Below are 18,006 nucleotides of genomic sequence, written 5' to 3'. Positions count from 1 at the left end.
CATAAGAGATGGGATCACCATAGGGGTGGGGACACCATAGGGGTGGGGACACCATGGAGGTGATGGGGACACCATGGAGATGGGGACACTATGGGGACACCATGGAGATGATGGGGACACCACGGGGGGACACCTCCACCCCTATGGGGACAGCAGATGTCACCCGGCCCCTTGGGGACATTCCACCCTGCCCCCATCCCCACCCACAACTCTGTGGGGGTTCCCATGGCAATTAATCCCCTCGGGGCTTAATCGTAATTAGCGGAGGCTATTAACAAGCTGGGGGATGGGACAGGAAGGTGGGGGGGGGGGACAACATGTTTGTCCCCTCCCTGCCACCACCGCAACCACTTCCTTCTCCCCTCCCCCCCCCCCCTTCCCCTTCCCCCCTGTTTGGGTTCCTGTTTTTTATTTTTTTTTTTTTTGGGGGGGGGGTGGCAAAGGATTGTGGGTAATATTGGGGGGGGGGTTCAGTGGGGGGACAGGGGGCAAAAATTGGGGATAGGGGACGTAGAAGGGGGCAAAGGATGGGGATGGGGGGGGAAGATTGGGGGTGGGGGCAAAAATTGGGGGTGGGGGGGAAAGATTGGGGGCAGGGGGCAAAAATTGGGGACGGGGGCAAAAATTGGGGATATGGGGGCAAAAATTGGGGATGGGGGGGAAAGACTGGGGATGGGGGGCAAAAGTTGGGGACAGGGGGCAAAAACTGGGGATACGGGGCACAGAAAGGGGCAAAGGATGGGGACGGGGGGCAAAAATTGGGGATGAGGGGCAAAGATTGGGGGTAGGGGGCAAAAGTTGGGGATGTGGGGCACAGAAAAGGGGCAAAGGATGGGGATATGGGACAATGAATAGGGATGTGGGGCAAAGGATGGGGGCAGGGGGGCAAAAGTTGGGGATGGGGGGCAAAAATTGGGGGTAGGGAGCAAAAGTTGGGGATGGGGGGCAAAGATTGGGGATAGGGGCAAAAATTGGGGATAGGGGACGTAGAAGGGGGTAAAGGATGAGGATATGGGGCAAAAAATGGGGATATGGGGCACAGGAGGGGGCAAAGGATGGGGACAGGGGGCAAAGATTGGGGGCAGGGGGCAAAGGTTGGGGATAGGGGATATGGAAGGGGACAAAGGATGGGGATGTGGGGCATGGAAGGGAGAAAAGGATGGGGAAGGGGGCCAAAAATTGGGGACGGGGCAAAAATTGGGGACACGAAACACGGAAGGGGCCAAAAATTGGGGACAGGGGGCACAGAAGGGGGGTAAAGGATGGGGACAGGGGACAAAACCTGGGGACAGGGGACAAAAATTGGGGACATGGGGCATGGAATGGGCCAAAAATTGGGGACATGGGGCACGGAAGGGGGGTAAAGGATGGGGACAGGGGACAAAACCTGGGGACAGGGGACAAAAAATTGGGGACATGGGGAAAAGAAAGGGGCAAAGGATGCGGACATGGGGCCAAAAACTGGGGACATGGGGCACAGAAGGGAGCAAAGGATGGGGTCAGGGAACAAAGGATGGGGACAGGGGACCAAAAACTGGGGACAGGAAACACAGAAGGGGCCAAGAATTGGGGACAGGAAACACGGAAGGGGCCAAAAACTGGGGACACGGAGCACGGAATGGGCAAAGGATGGGGACAGGGGGCCAAAACCTGGGGACACGGGGCACTGATGGAGGTACAGCACGGGGATGGGGGCACACAGGAGGACCTCAGGGGACACGGGGGGGGGGTCGCAGGGGGGGGACACACACGGTGACGCACCTTCTTGCGGTGGGGGTCATTTTTGGCCAGACAGGAGCGGGGCAGAGCCAGGTACCCCCCGATGACCTGGATCTCCTCGGCCGTGGGGTAACGCTTCTTGGGGGGCCCCGGGTTGGGGATGGATGGAGTCGGAGGTGGAACAACCGTGGTGGACCCCCCCTCGTTGCCCACCCCTCTCCGGGGCCGTACGGTGATGGTGTTCCCACTACGGCGTTGGAGGGCCGGGTGGGCCAGGGGGGGTGCGGCGTCTCGACGGGGAGCCCCACGCATGGCCGCCGCCCCAACGGACCCCCCCGGGGGTGGGACGTCCGAGGGGCCGCCCTCGGAACGCCCCTGGGTGGGGGAGGCTGACGGTGTCACCGTGGAGGAAGGAGGTGGAGGTGTGGGCGACGGTGACGTCGGCGTTGGGGGCGGTGCGGGTGCCGGGGGGGTCGTGGTTGGAGGCGACGTGGTTGAGGGTGACGTGGTTGGCGGTGATGTGGACGGTGGTGGCATCTTGGATGCTGTTGGTGACGTGGTTGGCGGTGATGTGGACGGTGGTGGCATCTTGGATGCTGTTGGTGACGTGGTTGGCGGTGATGTGGATGGTGGTGGCATCTTGGATGCTGTTGGTGATGTGGTTGGTGGTGTTGTGGATGGTGGTGGCATCTTGGATGCTGTTGGTGACGTGGTTGGTGGTGTTGTGGATGGTGGTGGCATCTTGGATGCTGTTGGTGACGTGGTTGGCGGTGATGTGGATGGTGGTGGCATCTTGGACGCTGTTGGTGACGCGGTTGGTGATGACGTGGTTGAGGGTGACATGGTTGGTGGTGACGTGGTTGGTGATGATGTGGTCGTTGGTGGCATCTTGGCTACCGTTGGTGACGTGGTTGGTGGTGACGTGGTTGAGGGTGACGTGGTCATTGGTGGCATCTTGGCAACTGTTGGTGATGTGGTGGAGGGTGACGTGGTTGGCGGTGATGTGGTTGGTGGTGACGTGGTCGCTGGTGGCATCTTGGCCACCGTTGGTGACGTGGTTGGTGGTGATGTGGTCAGTGGTGGCATCTTGGCCACCGTTGGTGACGTGGTTGATGACGACGTGGTTGTTGGTGGCATCTTGGCCACCGTTGGTGACATGGTTGGCGGTGTCATGGCTGACGGTGGCGTGGTTGGCGGTGACGTGGTTGGCGACGCCACAGCTGACGGTGTCACCGTTGATGGTGACGTGTTTGGCAGTGCTGTGGTCGCTGACACCACGGTTGACGGTGACGTGGTTGACATCGTCACGGTTGACGTCGATGGCATCACGGCCACCGTTGGTGACATGGCTGACATTGTCACCGTCACCGTCGGCATCATGGCCGCCGCGGATGTCCCGGTTGATGACGGTGACGTGGTTGACACCGATGACACCACAGTCGTTGGTGGCACCGTGGCCAACGTTGGTGCCACGGCTGACGTTGTCACCACTGTTGGTGGCATCTTCCCCACCGAAGCTTTTGTGGCCACCAGAGGTGCCACCGTGCTCGGTCCCTCGGCCATCCCCGTGCCCTCCTGGCCACCAACTGTCCCCCCCCGTGTCCCCTCAGCTGTCCCCTGTCCCTTCCAGCCCTTCACCATCTCCCTGACCGTCCCGCGGCCCTCGGTTGTCCCCAGGTCCTTCTTTGTCCCCAGACCATCAACTGTCCCCGGGCTGGTGGCCGACCCATGGCCCTTACCCCCCCTACACCCCTCAGCTGCCCCCTGCCCCTCTTTTGGGGCCTTCACAGACCCCCACCCCTTGGCTGTCACCAGCCCCTTCACCACCCCCCTCACCTCAGCTGTCCCCACATCCTTTGTCGTCCCCAGGTTGGTGGCCAACCCCTGGCCCTTCCCCTTCCCGTGGCCCTCAGCCCCCTGCTGGCCCTCCGTTGCCCCCAACCCATCAAACAACCCTCGCCCCTTGCCCGTCCCACGACCCTCACCCATCCCTCGCCCCTCTGCCCTCCCCACCCCCTCGCTGTCACGTCCTGTCAGCCCCTCGGTGGCCCCCAACCCCTCACCCAACCGTTGGCCAACGTCAGCCAACCTCCCACCGTTCCCCACCCCATCACCACCCCCTTGAGGACCCAACCCAACGCTTCCCCAACCCTTCCCCACCCCATCACCACCCCCCATCCCATCACCACCCCCTTGAGCACCCAACCCAACCGTTGACCAGCCCTTCCCCACCCCATCACCACCCCCCATCCCATCACCACCCCCTTGAGCACCCAACCCAACGCTTCCCCGACCTTTCCCCATCCCATCCCCATCCCCCATCTCTACCCCATCCCCTTGGGGACACCGTTGGGGACCCCCCTTGGTTGGGGGGCTCTCTGGGAGCCCCTCAGTGCTGAGTGACCGAGCTGGGGGTGGCCGTGGGGCGAAACGACTCAGCAGACGACTGACCCGACCCCGGGGGGCTTCGGTGGTACCGCAGCTCTCCAAACCTTCAGCGCTACGACTCAACCCCGGGGACAAAGTCACTGGGGGTGACGTCCCCATTGGAGGACCCCCCCCGGATCCCGCTTTTGCCCGTCGTCTTTCCAGCAGTTCCCTTTTCCACGGGGGCAATTGAGCTGCTCGGTCCCTCTGTTCCCGTTCCCGACGTCGAGCTGCTTCTTCTTCACGTCGGCGACGTTCCAAGAGTTGAAGCTTCCAACCCGGCACCGCCATGGCCTGGTGGTGGGAGGGGAGGTTGGGGACATCGGGAGCGGTGGGGGAAAGGAGGGGGGTGGAGATATGGGGGGGAGCGGGGATGGGGTCACCAAGTTTGGGGTCAACGGGGATGGTGGGGACATCAGGGATGGAGATATTGGGGTCAACATGGATGGAGTCACCAAGTTTGGGGTCAACAGGGATGGTGGGGACATTGAGGTTGGAGATATTGGGGTCATTGAGGATGGGGTCACCAAGTTTGGGGTCAACAGGGATGGAGAGGAAACCAAAGATGGAGATATTGGGGTCACCAGGGATGGGGTCACCAAGTTTGGGGTCAACAGGGATGGTGGGGACATTGAGGTTGGAGATATTGGGGTCATTGAGGATGGGATCACCAAGTTTGGGGTCAACAGGGATGGAGAGGAAACCAAAGATGGAGATATTGGGGTCACTGGGGATGGGGTCACCAAGTTTGGGGTCAACAGGGATGGTGGGGACATCAAGGATGGAAATATTGGGGTCACCAGGGATGGGGTCAACAGGGATGGTGGGGACATTGAGGTTGGAGATATTGGGGTCATTGGGGATGGGGTCACCAAGTTTGGAGTCAACAGGGATGGTGGGGACATCAAGGATGGAAATATTGGGGTCACCAAGGATGGGGTCACCAAGTTTGGGGTCAACAGGGATGGAGAGGAAACCAAAGATGGAGATATTGGGGTCACTGGGGATGGGGTCACCAAGTTTGGGGTCAACAGGGATGGTGGGGACATCAAGGATGGAAATATTGGGGTCACCAAGGATGGGGTCACCAAGTTTGGGGTCAACAGGGACGGTGGGGACACCGAGGTTGGAGATATTGGGGTCACTGGGGATGGTGGGGACATCAGGGGTGGGGATTTGGGGACACCAGGGATGTTGGGGATATATGGGATGGAGATATTTGGGGACACTGGGGTTGATTTGGGGACACTGGGGTTGTGGGGGACATATGGGATGGAGACATTTAGGGTCACCAAGGATGGGGGGACACCAGGGATGGGGACATTTGGGGTCACCAAGGATGGGAACATTTGGGGACACCAGGATTTGGGGGGACAACATAGATGGGGATTTGGGGACACTGGGGTTGTGGGGGACACCGAGAATGGGGACATTTGGGGTCACCAAGGATGGGGGTTCACCAGGGATGGGGACATTTGGGGACACCAGGATTGGGGGGACACCATAGATGAGGATTTGGGGACACTGGGGTTGGGGGGGACATATGGGATGGGGACATTTGGGGTCACCAGGGATGGGGACATTTGGGGACACCAGGATTGGGGGGACAACACAGATGGGGATTTGGGGACACTGGGGTTGTGGGGGACACCAGGGATGGGGACATTTGGGGACACCAGGATTTGGGGGGACAATGTAGATGGGGATTTAGGGACACTGGGGATGTGGGGGGACACCAGGGATGGGGACATTTAGGGTCACCAAGGATGGGGGGACACCAGGGATGGGGACATTTGGGGTCACCAGGGATGGGGACATTTGGGGACACCAGGATTGGGGGGACACCATAGATGAGGATTTGGGGACACTGGGGTTGTGGGGGACACCAAGGATGGGGACATTTGGGGTCACCAAGGATGGGGACATTTGGGGACACCAGGATTTGGGGGGACAATGTAGATGGGGATTTGGGGACACTGGGGTTGGGGGGGACACCGAGAATGGGGACACTTGGGGTCACCAAGATTGGGGACATTTGGGGACACCGGGGTTGGGGGGACAACATAGATGGGGATTTGGGGACACTGGGGTTGTGGGGGACACCATGGATGGGGACATTTGGGGTCACCAAGGATGGGGACATTTGGGGACACCAGGACTGGGGGGACAACATAGATGGGGATTTGGGGACACTGGGGTTGGGGGGGACATATGGGATGGGGACATTTGGGGTCACCAAAGAGTGGGGGACACCAGGTATGGGGACATTTGGGGTCACCAAGATTGGGGACATTTGGGGACACCGGGGTTGGGGGGACACCATAGATGAGGATTTGGGGACACTGGGGTTGGGGGGGACACCAAGGATGGGGACATTTAGGGTCACCAAGGATGGGGGGACATATGGGATGGGGACATTTGGGGTCACCAAGGATTTGGGGGGACAATGTAGATGGGGATTTGGGGACACTGGGGTTGGGGGGGACATATGGGATGGGGACATTTGGGGTCACCAAGGATGGGGGGACAGCAGGGATGGGGATTTAGGGACACCGTGGTTGTGGGCACACAAAGGATGGGGACATTTGGGGACAATAGGGCTTGGTGGCACAGCCGCTATGGGGACAAAGGGCGCAGACGGGCGGAGCGGCGTCGGATTTGGGGATGTTGGAAAGGAGGGGAGGCGGGGGGGGGGGGGTCCACAAAATCGCCCCCCCGCAGCGAACGACGCGGAAAAGGAGGGGGTTATAAAGCGGGTTGGGGGGGGCGTCCCAAGACCCCTCACTGTCCCGTCCCCCCCCCAATCCCAAATCCCCCCCCATTCCCATCCCCAACCTCCCCCCCCCCCCCATTCGGGTTTTTTTTACTCACTTCGGGACGCGGCGATCGCGGCGGCGCTCCGAGGGCGGCTTTGGTTGCGGGGGGGGGGGGGGGGGCAAAGAAAAGCGGCTTTTCCCACGGGGGGGGGGATTTCCCAACCCCCCCCCCCCCCTTCCTTTCTTTTTTCCCTCCCCCCCCCCCCTCTCTTTTCTTTTCCTTCTGTTTTTTGGGTTTTTTTTTAATAGCGTGGGGGGGGGGAAAGAAGTGATTTTGGGGTTATTTTAGAAGAGGGGGGGGTGGCTTTTTTTTTAAGGGGGGGGGGGAAGGGAGGGGTTAACGCCCAAAATGTATCCGGAAGACAAAAGGAGGGGGGGGGGGGGGGGGGAAGAAGGGAGGGGGGGGCATCCGGAGAGCGGATGGAGGGAAGGGAGTGGGGGGGGGAGGGGTTTCCCCGCCCCCCCCCCACCCCCCCGTTCGGGTTTTTGTTTTTTTTGGGCGTTATGGGGGGGGGGGGGAGGTTCTTAATTTTGGGGGGGGGTCTTTGTGTGAGGAAAAGAAGGGGGAAAAAAAGAAAAAAAAGGAGGGGGGGGAGGGGAAGGGAAGGAGGAAGGGATGGGGGGGGCGGAGCTTGAGGGGGGGGGGGGGTGTTATGGTAGGGTCGCCCCATTCCTAAACGCCCCCCCCCCCCCCTCCGCCCATTCGCCCCCCCCCCCCCCCACCTCCGCCCCCAAACTCCATCCAGGCCCTTTACAACAGCGCCACCGTGTGGCCAAAAGGCGGAACTGCACTTCCGTGGGGGGGGGGGAAGGAATGGGGGGGGGGGATGGGATTTGAAATAATGGTGAGGATTTGTGCCCCCCCCCCAAAAAAAAAAAGTTGGAGTTCTTCCTATAAATTGGTGATCCCCTCCCCCAATAAAATGGCGACCCCCCCCTACAAAATGGTGACCCCCCCCCTTTAAAATGATGACCCCTCCTATAAAAATGGTGACCCCCCCCATAAAATGACGCCCCACTATAAAATGTTGAACCCCCCCCCCCCATAAAATGATGACCCCCCTATAAAATGGTGACCCCCCCATAAAATGATGACCCCCCCTATAAAAGAGAAGATACCCCCCTTTCCCCCCATCCCTATTTGGGACCCTCTGGATCCCCATTCAACACCTCAGTGTCTCTCCCCCCCCCCAAAAAAAAACACTCCATGGACCCCCCCTTCAATTAACCCCCCCTCCCCCCACCCAGCTACCTTCAGTATCCCCAACCCCCCAGATCCCCCCATTGACCCCCAGGACCCCCCCAAAATCCCCCAGATTCCCATTGACCCCCACCCCCACCCCCCCCACACCCCTCCATTGACCCCCAGGACCCCCCCAAAATCCCATTGTCCCCCCATAGACCCCCCCATCCCCCCCCATAACCCCATTGTCCCCCCATAGACCCCCCCAGACCCCACTGACCCCCCCCATTGACCCACAGACCCCCCCACAGACCCCCAGAACCCCCCCAAAATCCCATTGTCCCCCCATAGACCCCCCCATCCCCCCCCCCACGACCTCCCCCACCCAATTCACTCCCACCAGACCCCCCCATTGACCCCCAGACCCCCCAGGACCCCCCCCAAAATCCCTTTGTCCCCCCATAGACCCCCCCATCCCCCCCCATAACCCCACTGTCCCCCCATAGACTCCCCCAGACCCCACTGACCCCCTTCAAACCCCCCCCACACCGCTCCATTGACCCTCAGGACCCCCCCCAAAATCCCATTGTCCCCCCAAAGACCCCCCCCATCACCCCCATAACCCCACTGTCCCCCCATAGACCCCCTCAGACCCCACTGACCCCCCCCATTGACCCACAGACCCCCCCACAGACCCCCAGGACCCCCCCAAAATCCCATTGTCCCCCCATAGACCCCCCCATCCCCCCCCATAACCCCACTGTCCCCCCATAGACTCCCCCAGACCCCACTGACCCCCTTCAAACCCCCCCCACACCGCTCCATTGACCCTCAGGACCCCCCCCAAAATCCCATTGTCCCCCCAAAGACCCCCCCCATCACCCCCATAACCCCACTGTCCCCCCATAGACCCCCTCAGACCCCACTGACCCCCCCCATTGACCCACAGACCCCCCCACAGACCCCACTGACCCCCCCAAAATCCCATTGTCCCCACATAGCCCCCCCCATCCCCCCCCATAACCCCGCTGTCACCCCATAGACCCCCTCAGACCCCACTGACCCCCCCCAAACCCCCCCCACACCGCTCCATTGACCCTCAGGACCCCCCCCAAAATCCCATTGTCCCCCCATAGCCCCCCCCATCACCCCCATAACCCCACTGTCCCCCCATAGACCCCCCCAGACCCCACTGACCCCCTCCAAACCCCCCCCACACCCCTCCATTGACCCTCAGGACCCCCCCCAAAATCCCATTGTCCCCCCATAGACCCCCCCATCCCCCCCCACGACCTCCCCCACCCCATTCACCCCCACCAGACCCCCCCATTGACCCCCAGGACCCCCCCAAAATCCCATTGTCCCCCCATAGACCCCCCCTTCCCCCCCATAACCCCACTGTCCCCCCATCCCCCCATTGACCCCCCACCCCCCCCCACGATCCCCCCCACCCCCCTCACCCCCATTGACCCCCCCCAGACCCCCCAGGACCCCCCCCAAAATCCCATTGTCCCCCCATAGACCCCCCCATCGCCCCCCCCCCCGCCCAACCCTCCTATTCCCCATTCAACCCCCCCCCCCCCCCCACCCCTGGGTGGAGCAGGGCGGGGCCACCTCCTCCCATCCCATAATAACCCACTTCCGGGGGCACCCGAAGCGTCCGCTCCACCCGTGGTGACCAAAATTGGGGGGGGGGGGGGGGGTGCGAGGAGGGGTGGGGAGGGGGAGGGGACACTCGGGTGTCACCGTCCCCACCCCACCCTGGGGGTGGCCGACGTGTCACCATGGGGAGCGGCCATATGGCCTCAATCCGGGGGGGGGGGACACACCAACGTGTCCCCATAAATGTCCCCAAAGTGTCCCCAAATGGGACGTGGGTATGGGGGTCCCCAAAGTGTCCCCAATGTGACCCCAGAGTGTCCCCAAAGTGTCCCCAGGGTGTCCCCAAATGGGATGTGGGTATGGGGTCCCCAAAGTGTCACCAAGGTGACCCCAAAGTGTCTCCAAATTGTCCCCAAGGTGACCCCAATGTGACCCCAAAGTGTCCCCAAAGTGTCCCCAGGATATCCCCAAATGCTATGTGGGTATGGGGTCCCCAAAGTGTCCCCAAAGTGTCCCCAGGGTGTCCCCAAATGGGACATGGGTATGGGGGTCCCCAAATTGTCCCTAATGTGACCCCAAAGTGTCCCCAAAGTGTCCTCAGGGTGTCCCTAAATGGGACGTGGGTATGGGGTCCCGAAAGTGTCCCCAATGTGACCCCAAAGTGTCCCCAGGGTGTCTCCAACGTGACCCTAAAGTGTCCCCAAAGTGTCTCCAAATTGTCCCCAAAGTGTCCCCAGGGTGTCCCCAAATGGGACATGGGTATGGGGTCTCCAGAATGTCCCCAGAGGGTCCCCAATGTGATCCTAAAGTGTCTCCAAATTGTCCCAAAAGTGTCCCCAGGGTGTCCCTAAATGGGACGTGGGTATGGGGTCCCCAAAGTGTCCCCAAATGGGATGCGGGTATGGGGTCCCCAAAGTGTCCCCAATGTGACCCCAAAGTGTCTCCAAATTGTCCCCAAAGTGTCCCCAGGGTGTCCCCAAATGGGACGTGGGTATGGGGTCTCCAGAATGTCCCCAAAGGGTCCCCAATGTGACCCCAAAGTGTCTCCAAATTGTCACCAAGGTGACCCCAAAGTGTCCCCAAAGTGTCCCTAAATGGGACAGGGTTATGGGGTCCCCAAAGTGTCCCCAGGGTGTCCCCAAATGGGACATGGGTATGGGGGTCCCCAAAGTGTCCCCAAATGGGACGTGGGTATGGGGTCCCCAAATTGTCCCCAAAGTGTCCCCAGGGTGTCCCCAAATGGGACGTGGGTGTGGGGTCCCCAAAGTGTTCCCAAAGTGTCCCCAAATGGGACATGGGTATGGGGTCCCCAAAGTGTCCCCAAGGTGACCCCAAAGTGTCCCCAGGATGTCCCCAAATGGGACAAGGGTGTGATGTCCTCAAAGTGTCCCCAACAGGGCATGGTCATGGTGTCCTCAAGTTGTCCCCAAAGTGTCCCCAAACGGGACATGAGTCATGATGTCCCCAAGTGGTCCATGGGTGTCCCCAAATGGGACATGGACGTGATGATGTCCCCAAGATGTCCCCAAGTGTGACATGGACACGTGATGATGTCCCCAAGATTTCCCTAGGTAGGACATGGGACACTCGATGTCCCCAAGTGGGACATATGGCCTTGAGATGTCCCCAAGATGTCCCCAGGTGGTCCATGGACATGTGATGATGTCCCCAAGATGTCCCCAAGTGTGACATGGACACGTGGTGGCCCTGAGCTGTCCCCAAGTGGTCCATGGACAACTGATGATGTCCCCAAGATGTCCCCAAGTGGTCCATGGATATGTGATGATGTCCCCAAGATGTTCCCAGGTGGGACATGGACACTTGATGTCCCCAAGTGGGACACATGGCCTTGAGATGTCCCCAAGTGGTCCGTAGGTGTCCCCAAGTGGGACATGTGGCATTGGGATGTCCCCAAGTGGTCCATGGACACGTGGTGGCCCTGAGCTGTCCCCAAGTGGTCCATGGACATGTGATGTCCCCAAGATGTCCCCAAGGTGTCCCCAAGTGGTCCCTGGACGCGTGGTGGCCCTGAGCTGCCCCCAGGTGGTCCATGGACAAGTGGTGATGTCCCCAAGATGTCCCCAGGGTGTCCCCAAGTGGTCCATGGACACGTGATGATGTCCCCAAGGTGTCCCCAAGTGGTCCATGGACAACTGATGATGTCCCCAACGTGTCCCCAAGTGGTCCATGGACGCGTGGTGGCCCTGAGCTGTCCCCAGGTGGTCCATAGACAAGTGGTGATGTCCCCAAGATGTCCCCAAGGTGTCCCCAAGTGGTCACTGGACACATGGTGGCCCTGAGCTGCCCCCAGGTGGTCCATGGACAAGTGGTGATGTCCCCAAGATGTCCCCAGGGTTTCCCCAAGTGGTCCATGGACACGTGATGATGTCCCCAAGGTGCCCCCAAGTGGTCCATGGACAACTGATGATGTCCCCAACGTGTCCCCAAGTGGTCCATGGACGCGTGGTGGCCCTGAGCTGTCCCCAGGTGGTCCATGGACAAGTGGTGATGTCCCCAAGATGTCCCCAAGGTGTCCCCAAGTGGTCACTGGACACATGGTGGCCCTGAGCTGCCCCCACTGGCTCATGGGCACTCGGTGACATTGAGCTGTCCCCAGTTGTGACACGGGTGACCCTGCCCTGTCCCAAGCAGGTCAATGATGTGACTCAGGGTTTAACGAGGCGGGGCCGTCCTCGTGTCCCCAAATGTCCCCTCCCCCAGTGATGGCACCGGGCCGCCCCACCCATCCCCTGGTCCTTATTTAAGGTCGGTCCCTTCTGTCCCCGTTGCGTCCCCGATGTCCCCGATGTCCCCAGCCATGGCTGCTCCTCGGCTGCCATCGGCCCTGGGGGTCTTATTGCTGCTGCTGTGTGGGAAGACGGCAGGTGGGGAACTGGGGGGCACTGGGAGGGACTGGGGGGGTGAACTGGGAGGGACTGGGATGGAGTGGGAGAGGGTTGGGAGGGACTGGAATGGAGTGGGAGAGGATTGGGAGGGACTGGGGGGGACTGGGATGGAGTGGGAGAGGATTGGGAGGGACTGGGGGGGACTGGGAGCACTGGGAGGGATTGGGGTGGGAAATGGGAGGGACTGGGATGGAGTGAGAGAGGATTGGGAGGGAATGGGGGGGACTGGGAGGGACTGGGATGGAGTGGGAGAGGATTGGGAGGGACTGGGAAGGATTGGGAGGGACTGGGATGGAGTGGGAGAGGATTGGGAGGGACTGGGAGGGACTGGTGGTGGACTGGGAGGGAGTGGGAGAGGATTGGGAGAGACTGGGGGGAACTGGGAGGGACTGGGATGGAGTGGGAGAGGATTGGGAGGGACTGGGAGGGACTGGTGGGGGACTGGGATGGAGTGGGAGAGGATTGGGAGGGACTGGGGGGGACTGGGAGCACTGGGAGGGATTGGGGTGGGAAATGGGAGGAACTGGGATGGAGTGAGAGAGGATTGGGAGGGAATGGGGGGGACTGGGAGGGACTGGGATGGAGTGGGAGAGGATTGGGAGGGACTGGGATGGGCTGGAGGAGGGTTGTGAGGGACTGGGAGGGACTGGGGAGCACTGGGAGGGACTGGGATGGAGTGGGAGAGGATTGGGAGGGACTGGGAGGGACTGGGATGGGCTGGAGGAGGGTTGTGAGGGACTGGGAGGGACTGGGGGGCACTGGGAGGGACTGGGATGGAGTGGGAGAGGATTGGGAGGGACTGGGGGGGGACTGGGAGCACTGGGAGGGACTGGGGTGGGAAATGGGAGGGACTGGGATGGAGTGAGAGAGGATTGGGAGGGAATGGGGGGGACTGGGAGGGACTGGGATGGAGTGGGAGAGGATTGGGAGGGACTGGGAAGGACTGGGAGGGACTGGGATGGAGTGGGAGAGGATTGGGAGGGACTGGGAGGGACTGGTGGGGGACTGGGATGGAGTGGGGTGGATTGGGAGGGACTGGAATGGAGTGGGAGAGGATTGGGAGGGACTGGGGGGGACTGGGAGGGACTGGGAGGGACTGGTGGGGGACTGGGAGGGAGTGGGAGAGGATTGGGAGGGACTGGGGGGGGACTGGGAGCACTGGGAGGGACTGGGGTGGGAAATGGGAGGGACTGGGATGGAGTGGGAGAGGATTGTGAGGGACTGGGAGGGACTGGGAGCACTGGGAGGGACTGGGGTGGGAAATGGGAGGGACTGGGATGGAGTGGGAGAGGATTGTGAGGGACTGGGAGGGACTGGGATGGGCTGGAGGAGGGTTGTGAGGGACTGGGAGGGACTGGGGGGGGACTGGGAGGGACTGGGGTGGGAAATAGGAGGGACTGGGATGGAGTGGGAGGGGATTGGGAGGGACTGGGATGGGCTGGAGGAGAGTTGGAAGGGACTGGGATGGAGTGGGGGAGAACTGGGAGGAACTGGGATGGAGTGGGGTGGATTGGGACAAACTGGGATAGACTGGGGTGAGATGGGATGGACTGGGATAGACTGGGATGGGCTGGGGTGAACTGGGATGGACTGGGATGGACTGGGGTGATCTGGGATGGACTGGGATGGACTGGGATAAACTGGGGTGATCTGGGATGGACTGAGATGTACTGGGATAAACTGGGATGGACTGGAATGGACTGGGGTGAGATGGGATGGACTGGGATGGACTGGGATGGACTGGGATGGACTGGGGTGAGATGGGATGGACTGAGATGTACTGGGATAAACTGGGATGGACTGGAATGGACTGGGGTGAGATGGGATGGACTGGGATGGACTGGGATGGACTGGGATGGACTGGGGTGAGATGGGATAAACTAGGATGCACTGGGATGGACTAGAACAAACTGGGATGGTCTGGAGCAAACTGGGATGGACTGGGATGAACTGGGATGGACTGGAACAAACTGGGATGGACTGGGATGAACTGGGAAGGCTCCCTTCCACTTCTCCAGGCGCTGCCTCCGACTGTGACTCGGGATCCCATCTGAGCCCGCTGATGGCCGGGGTGGATCCCTGCAAGGAACCCACTGGATTCCTCAGCCCCCAAACTGGGAGGGACACAGCGGGGTCCTCCGGAGGGGGAGTGGGATCCTACAGTGGACCAGGATCCTATGGGAGCAGCTCGGGATCCTACAGCGGACCGGGATCCTATGGCGGATTGGGATCCCATGGCGGTGGATCGGGATCCTATGGGAGCAGTTTGGGATCCTATGGGGGCAGACCGGGATCCCAAGGTGGATCGGGATCCCATGGCGGTGGATCGGGATCCTTTGGGAGCAGTTCGGGATCCTATGGGGGCAGACCGGGATCCCAAGGTGGATCGGGATCCTACGGTGACTCCGGATCCTATGGGAGCAGCTCAGGATCCTATGGGGGCAGACCAGGATCCCAAGGTGGATTGGGATCCTATGGAGGCAGACCGGGATCCCAAGGTGGATCAGGATCCCATGGCGGTGGATCGGGATCCTACGGTGACTCCGGATCCTATGGGAGCAGCTCAGGATCCTATGGGGGCAGACCGGGATCCCAAGGTGGATCGGGATCCTATGGGGGCAGACCAGGATCCCAAGGTGGATCGGGATCCCATGGCGGTGGATCGGGATCCTACGGTGACTCCGGATCCTATGGGAGCAGTTCAGGATCCTATGGGGGCGGATCAGGATCCTATGGGGGTGTATCGGGGCCATCCCCGGGACGAGGAAGTGGATCTGGGTCCTACGTGTCACCGGAATCCAGTGGAGGTAAACCAGGATCCTATGGAAGCCGACCGGGATCCCAAGGGGACGGATCAGGATCTTTTGTCTCACCGGAATCTGGTGGGCCACCAGGATCCTATGGACTTCTGCCCTATGGATTGGGAAGACCTGGATCCCAAGGGGGATCGGGATCGGGGAGACCTGGATCCCAAGGGGGAAGTGGATCGGGATCGGGATCAGGCAGACCTGGATCCCAAGGGGGAAGTGGATCAGGAAGACCTGGATCCCAAGGAGGATCGGGATCAGGCAGACCTGGATCCCAAGGGGGAATAGGATCAGGATCAGGAAGACCTGGATCCCAAGGAGGATCGGGATCAGGCAGACCTGGATCCCAAGGAGGATCAGGATCAGGAAGACCTGGATCCCAAGGGGGAATAGGATCGGGATCAGGCAGACCTGGATCCCAAGGAGGATCAGGATCAGGATCAGGCAGACCTGGATCCCAAGGAGGATTGGGATCGGGCAGACCTGGATCCCAAGGAGGATCAGGATCAGGAAGACCTGGATCCCAAGGAGGATCGGGATCGGGGAGACCTGGATCCCAAGGAGGATCGGGATCGGGGAGACCTGGATCCCAAGGGGGAATAGGATCAGGATCAGGAAGACCTGGATCCCAAGGAGGATCGGGATCAGGCAGACCTGGATCCCAAGGAGGCAGCGGATCGGGGTCCTATGGGGGATCAAGCTCCTATGGAGGCAGCTCAGGATCCTACGGGCTCCCCTCATCCTATGGGGATGATTCAGGATCCTATGGGGGTTACTCGGGATCCTATGGAGAAGACTCAGGATCCTATGGGGGATCGGGATCTTCTGGAGGTGGATCGGGATCCTATGGGGGATTGGGATCCTACGGAGGCGGATCAGGATCCTATGGGGGATCAGGATCTTCCGGAGGCGGATCAGGATCCTATGGGGGATTGGGATCCTATGGAAGCGGATCAGGATCCTATGGGGGATCGGGATCCTATGGAAGCGGATCCCTGCGCCCCGTATACAAGAACCCTGGGATCCCCTTCGTGCCAGGGCTTCGGGATCCAGCCAGGACTGGGGGTCACATCCCCATCCGCCGCGGTCCTAATGCAGGATACGCTTACAGCTCCGGGACCGGGACCTACGAATCGGGATCCAGCAGTGGATCGGGGCAGGAATCGGGCTGTGGGGGATGTGACAAATAGGGGATGGTGCTGTCACCCTCCCCACGATCCCAATAAAGCCCTTGCAGCGTGGCACCATCCTTGTTCCCTGTCCCCGTGGACACACGTGTCCCGATATGGGGACACACGTGTCACCGTCCCCGTGGCCACACGTGTCCCCAGTATGGCCCCACGTGGCCACACGTGTCACCAAACTTGTCCCTGTGGCCACACGTGTCCCCAGTATGGCCACACGTGTCCATAGGTGTCACAGCACCGGATGAGCTGGTCGGGCTGGTCTGCACCCACGGTTGGAGGATGGGAGGATTTGGGGACGTTGGGATGGGGACAACTACAAGGACAGGGATGGGGACTTTGGGATGGGGAAATTGGGGACAATGGGATGGGGACAACTACAAGGACAGGGATGGGGACGTTGGGATGGGGAGATTGGGGACATTTGGATGGGGACTTTGGGATGGGGAGATGGGGGACAATGGGATGGGGACTTTGGGATGGGGAGATTGGGGACATTGGGATGGGGACAAGAAGGATAGGGATGGGGATGTTGGGATGGGGAGATTGGGGACATTTGGATGGGGACTTTGGGATGGGGAGATGGGGGACAATGGGATGGGGACTTTGGGGATGGGGAGATTGGGGACAATCTGATGGGGGACAGTGGGGATGAGGAGATTGGGGATGTTGGGATGGGGACAACTACAAGGACAGGGATGGGGACGTTGGGATGGGGAGATTGGGGACATTTGGATGGGGACTTTGGGATGGGGAGATGGGGGACAATGGGATGGGGACTTTGGGATGGGGAGATTGGGGACAATGGGATGGGGACAACTACAAGGACAGGGATGGGGACGTTGGGATGGGGAGATTTGGGACATTTGGATGGGGACTTTGGGATGGGGAGATGGGGGACAATGGGATGGGGACTTTGGGGATGGGGAGACTGGGGACAATCTGATGGGGGACAGTGGGAATGAGGAGATTGGGGACGTTGGGATGGGGACAACCAGAAGGACAGGGATGGGGACTTTGGGGACATTGGGATTTTGGGGACGTTGGGATGGGGACTTTGGGGATGGGGAAATTGGGGACACTGGGATGGGGACTTTGGGGATGGGGAGATTGGGGATGGGGAGATTGGGGACAATGGGATGGGGACAACTACAAGGACAGGGATGGGGATGTTGGGATGGGGATTTTGGGGATGTTGGGATGGGGACTTTGGGGATGGGGAGATTAGGGACACTGGGATGGGGGACAGTGGGGATGGAGAGATTGGGGACATTGAGATGGGGACAAGAAGGATAGGGATGGGGATGTTGGGATGGGGAGATTGGGGACATTTGGATGGGGACTTTGGGATGGGGAGATTGG

General features: G+C 60.7%; 1 protein-coding gene across 1 annotated transcript; it reads left to right on the top strand.

Annotated features, from left to right (window-relative positions):
- Positions 1-9,849: 9,849 nt before the first annotated feature.
- On the top strand, positions 9,850-17,613 carry LOC116239883 (uncharacterized). The gene is made up of 2 exons (XM_090129108.1): positions 9,850-12,632; positions 14,672-17,613. The coding sequence occupies exons 1-2, from the start codon at positions 12,545-12,547 to the stop codon at positions 16,648-16,650; spliced, it is 2,067 nt and encodes a 688-aa protein (XP_089985234.1). The 5' UTR covers positions 9,850-12,544; the 3' UTR covers positions 16,651-17,613.
- Positions 17,614-18,006: the final 393 nt, after the last annotated feature.

The sequence above is a fragment of the Phasianus colchicus genome, chromosome 35 (genome assembly GCF_987193195.1).
Source record: "Phasianus colchicus chromosome 35, bPhaCol1.hap1.1, whole genome shotgun sequence".
In the NCBI taxonomy this organism is placed as follows: Eukaryota; Metazoa; Chordata; class Aves; order Galliformes; family Phasianidae; genus Phasianus; species Phasianus colchicus.
This window is presented reverse-complemented; position numbering and strand designations above follow the sequence as displayed.

Coding starts and splice junctions, on each gene's coding strand:
- LOC116239883 (XM_090129108.1), top strand. CDS start 12,545: ATGTCCCCGATGTCCCCAGCCATGGCTGCTCCTCGGCTGCCATCGGCC. Junction 12,633..14,671: donor GCTGTGTGGGAAGACGGCAG/GTGGGGAACTGG, acceptor CCACTTCTCCAG/GCGCTGCCTCCGACTGTGAC.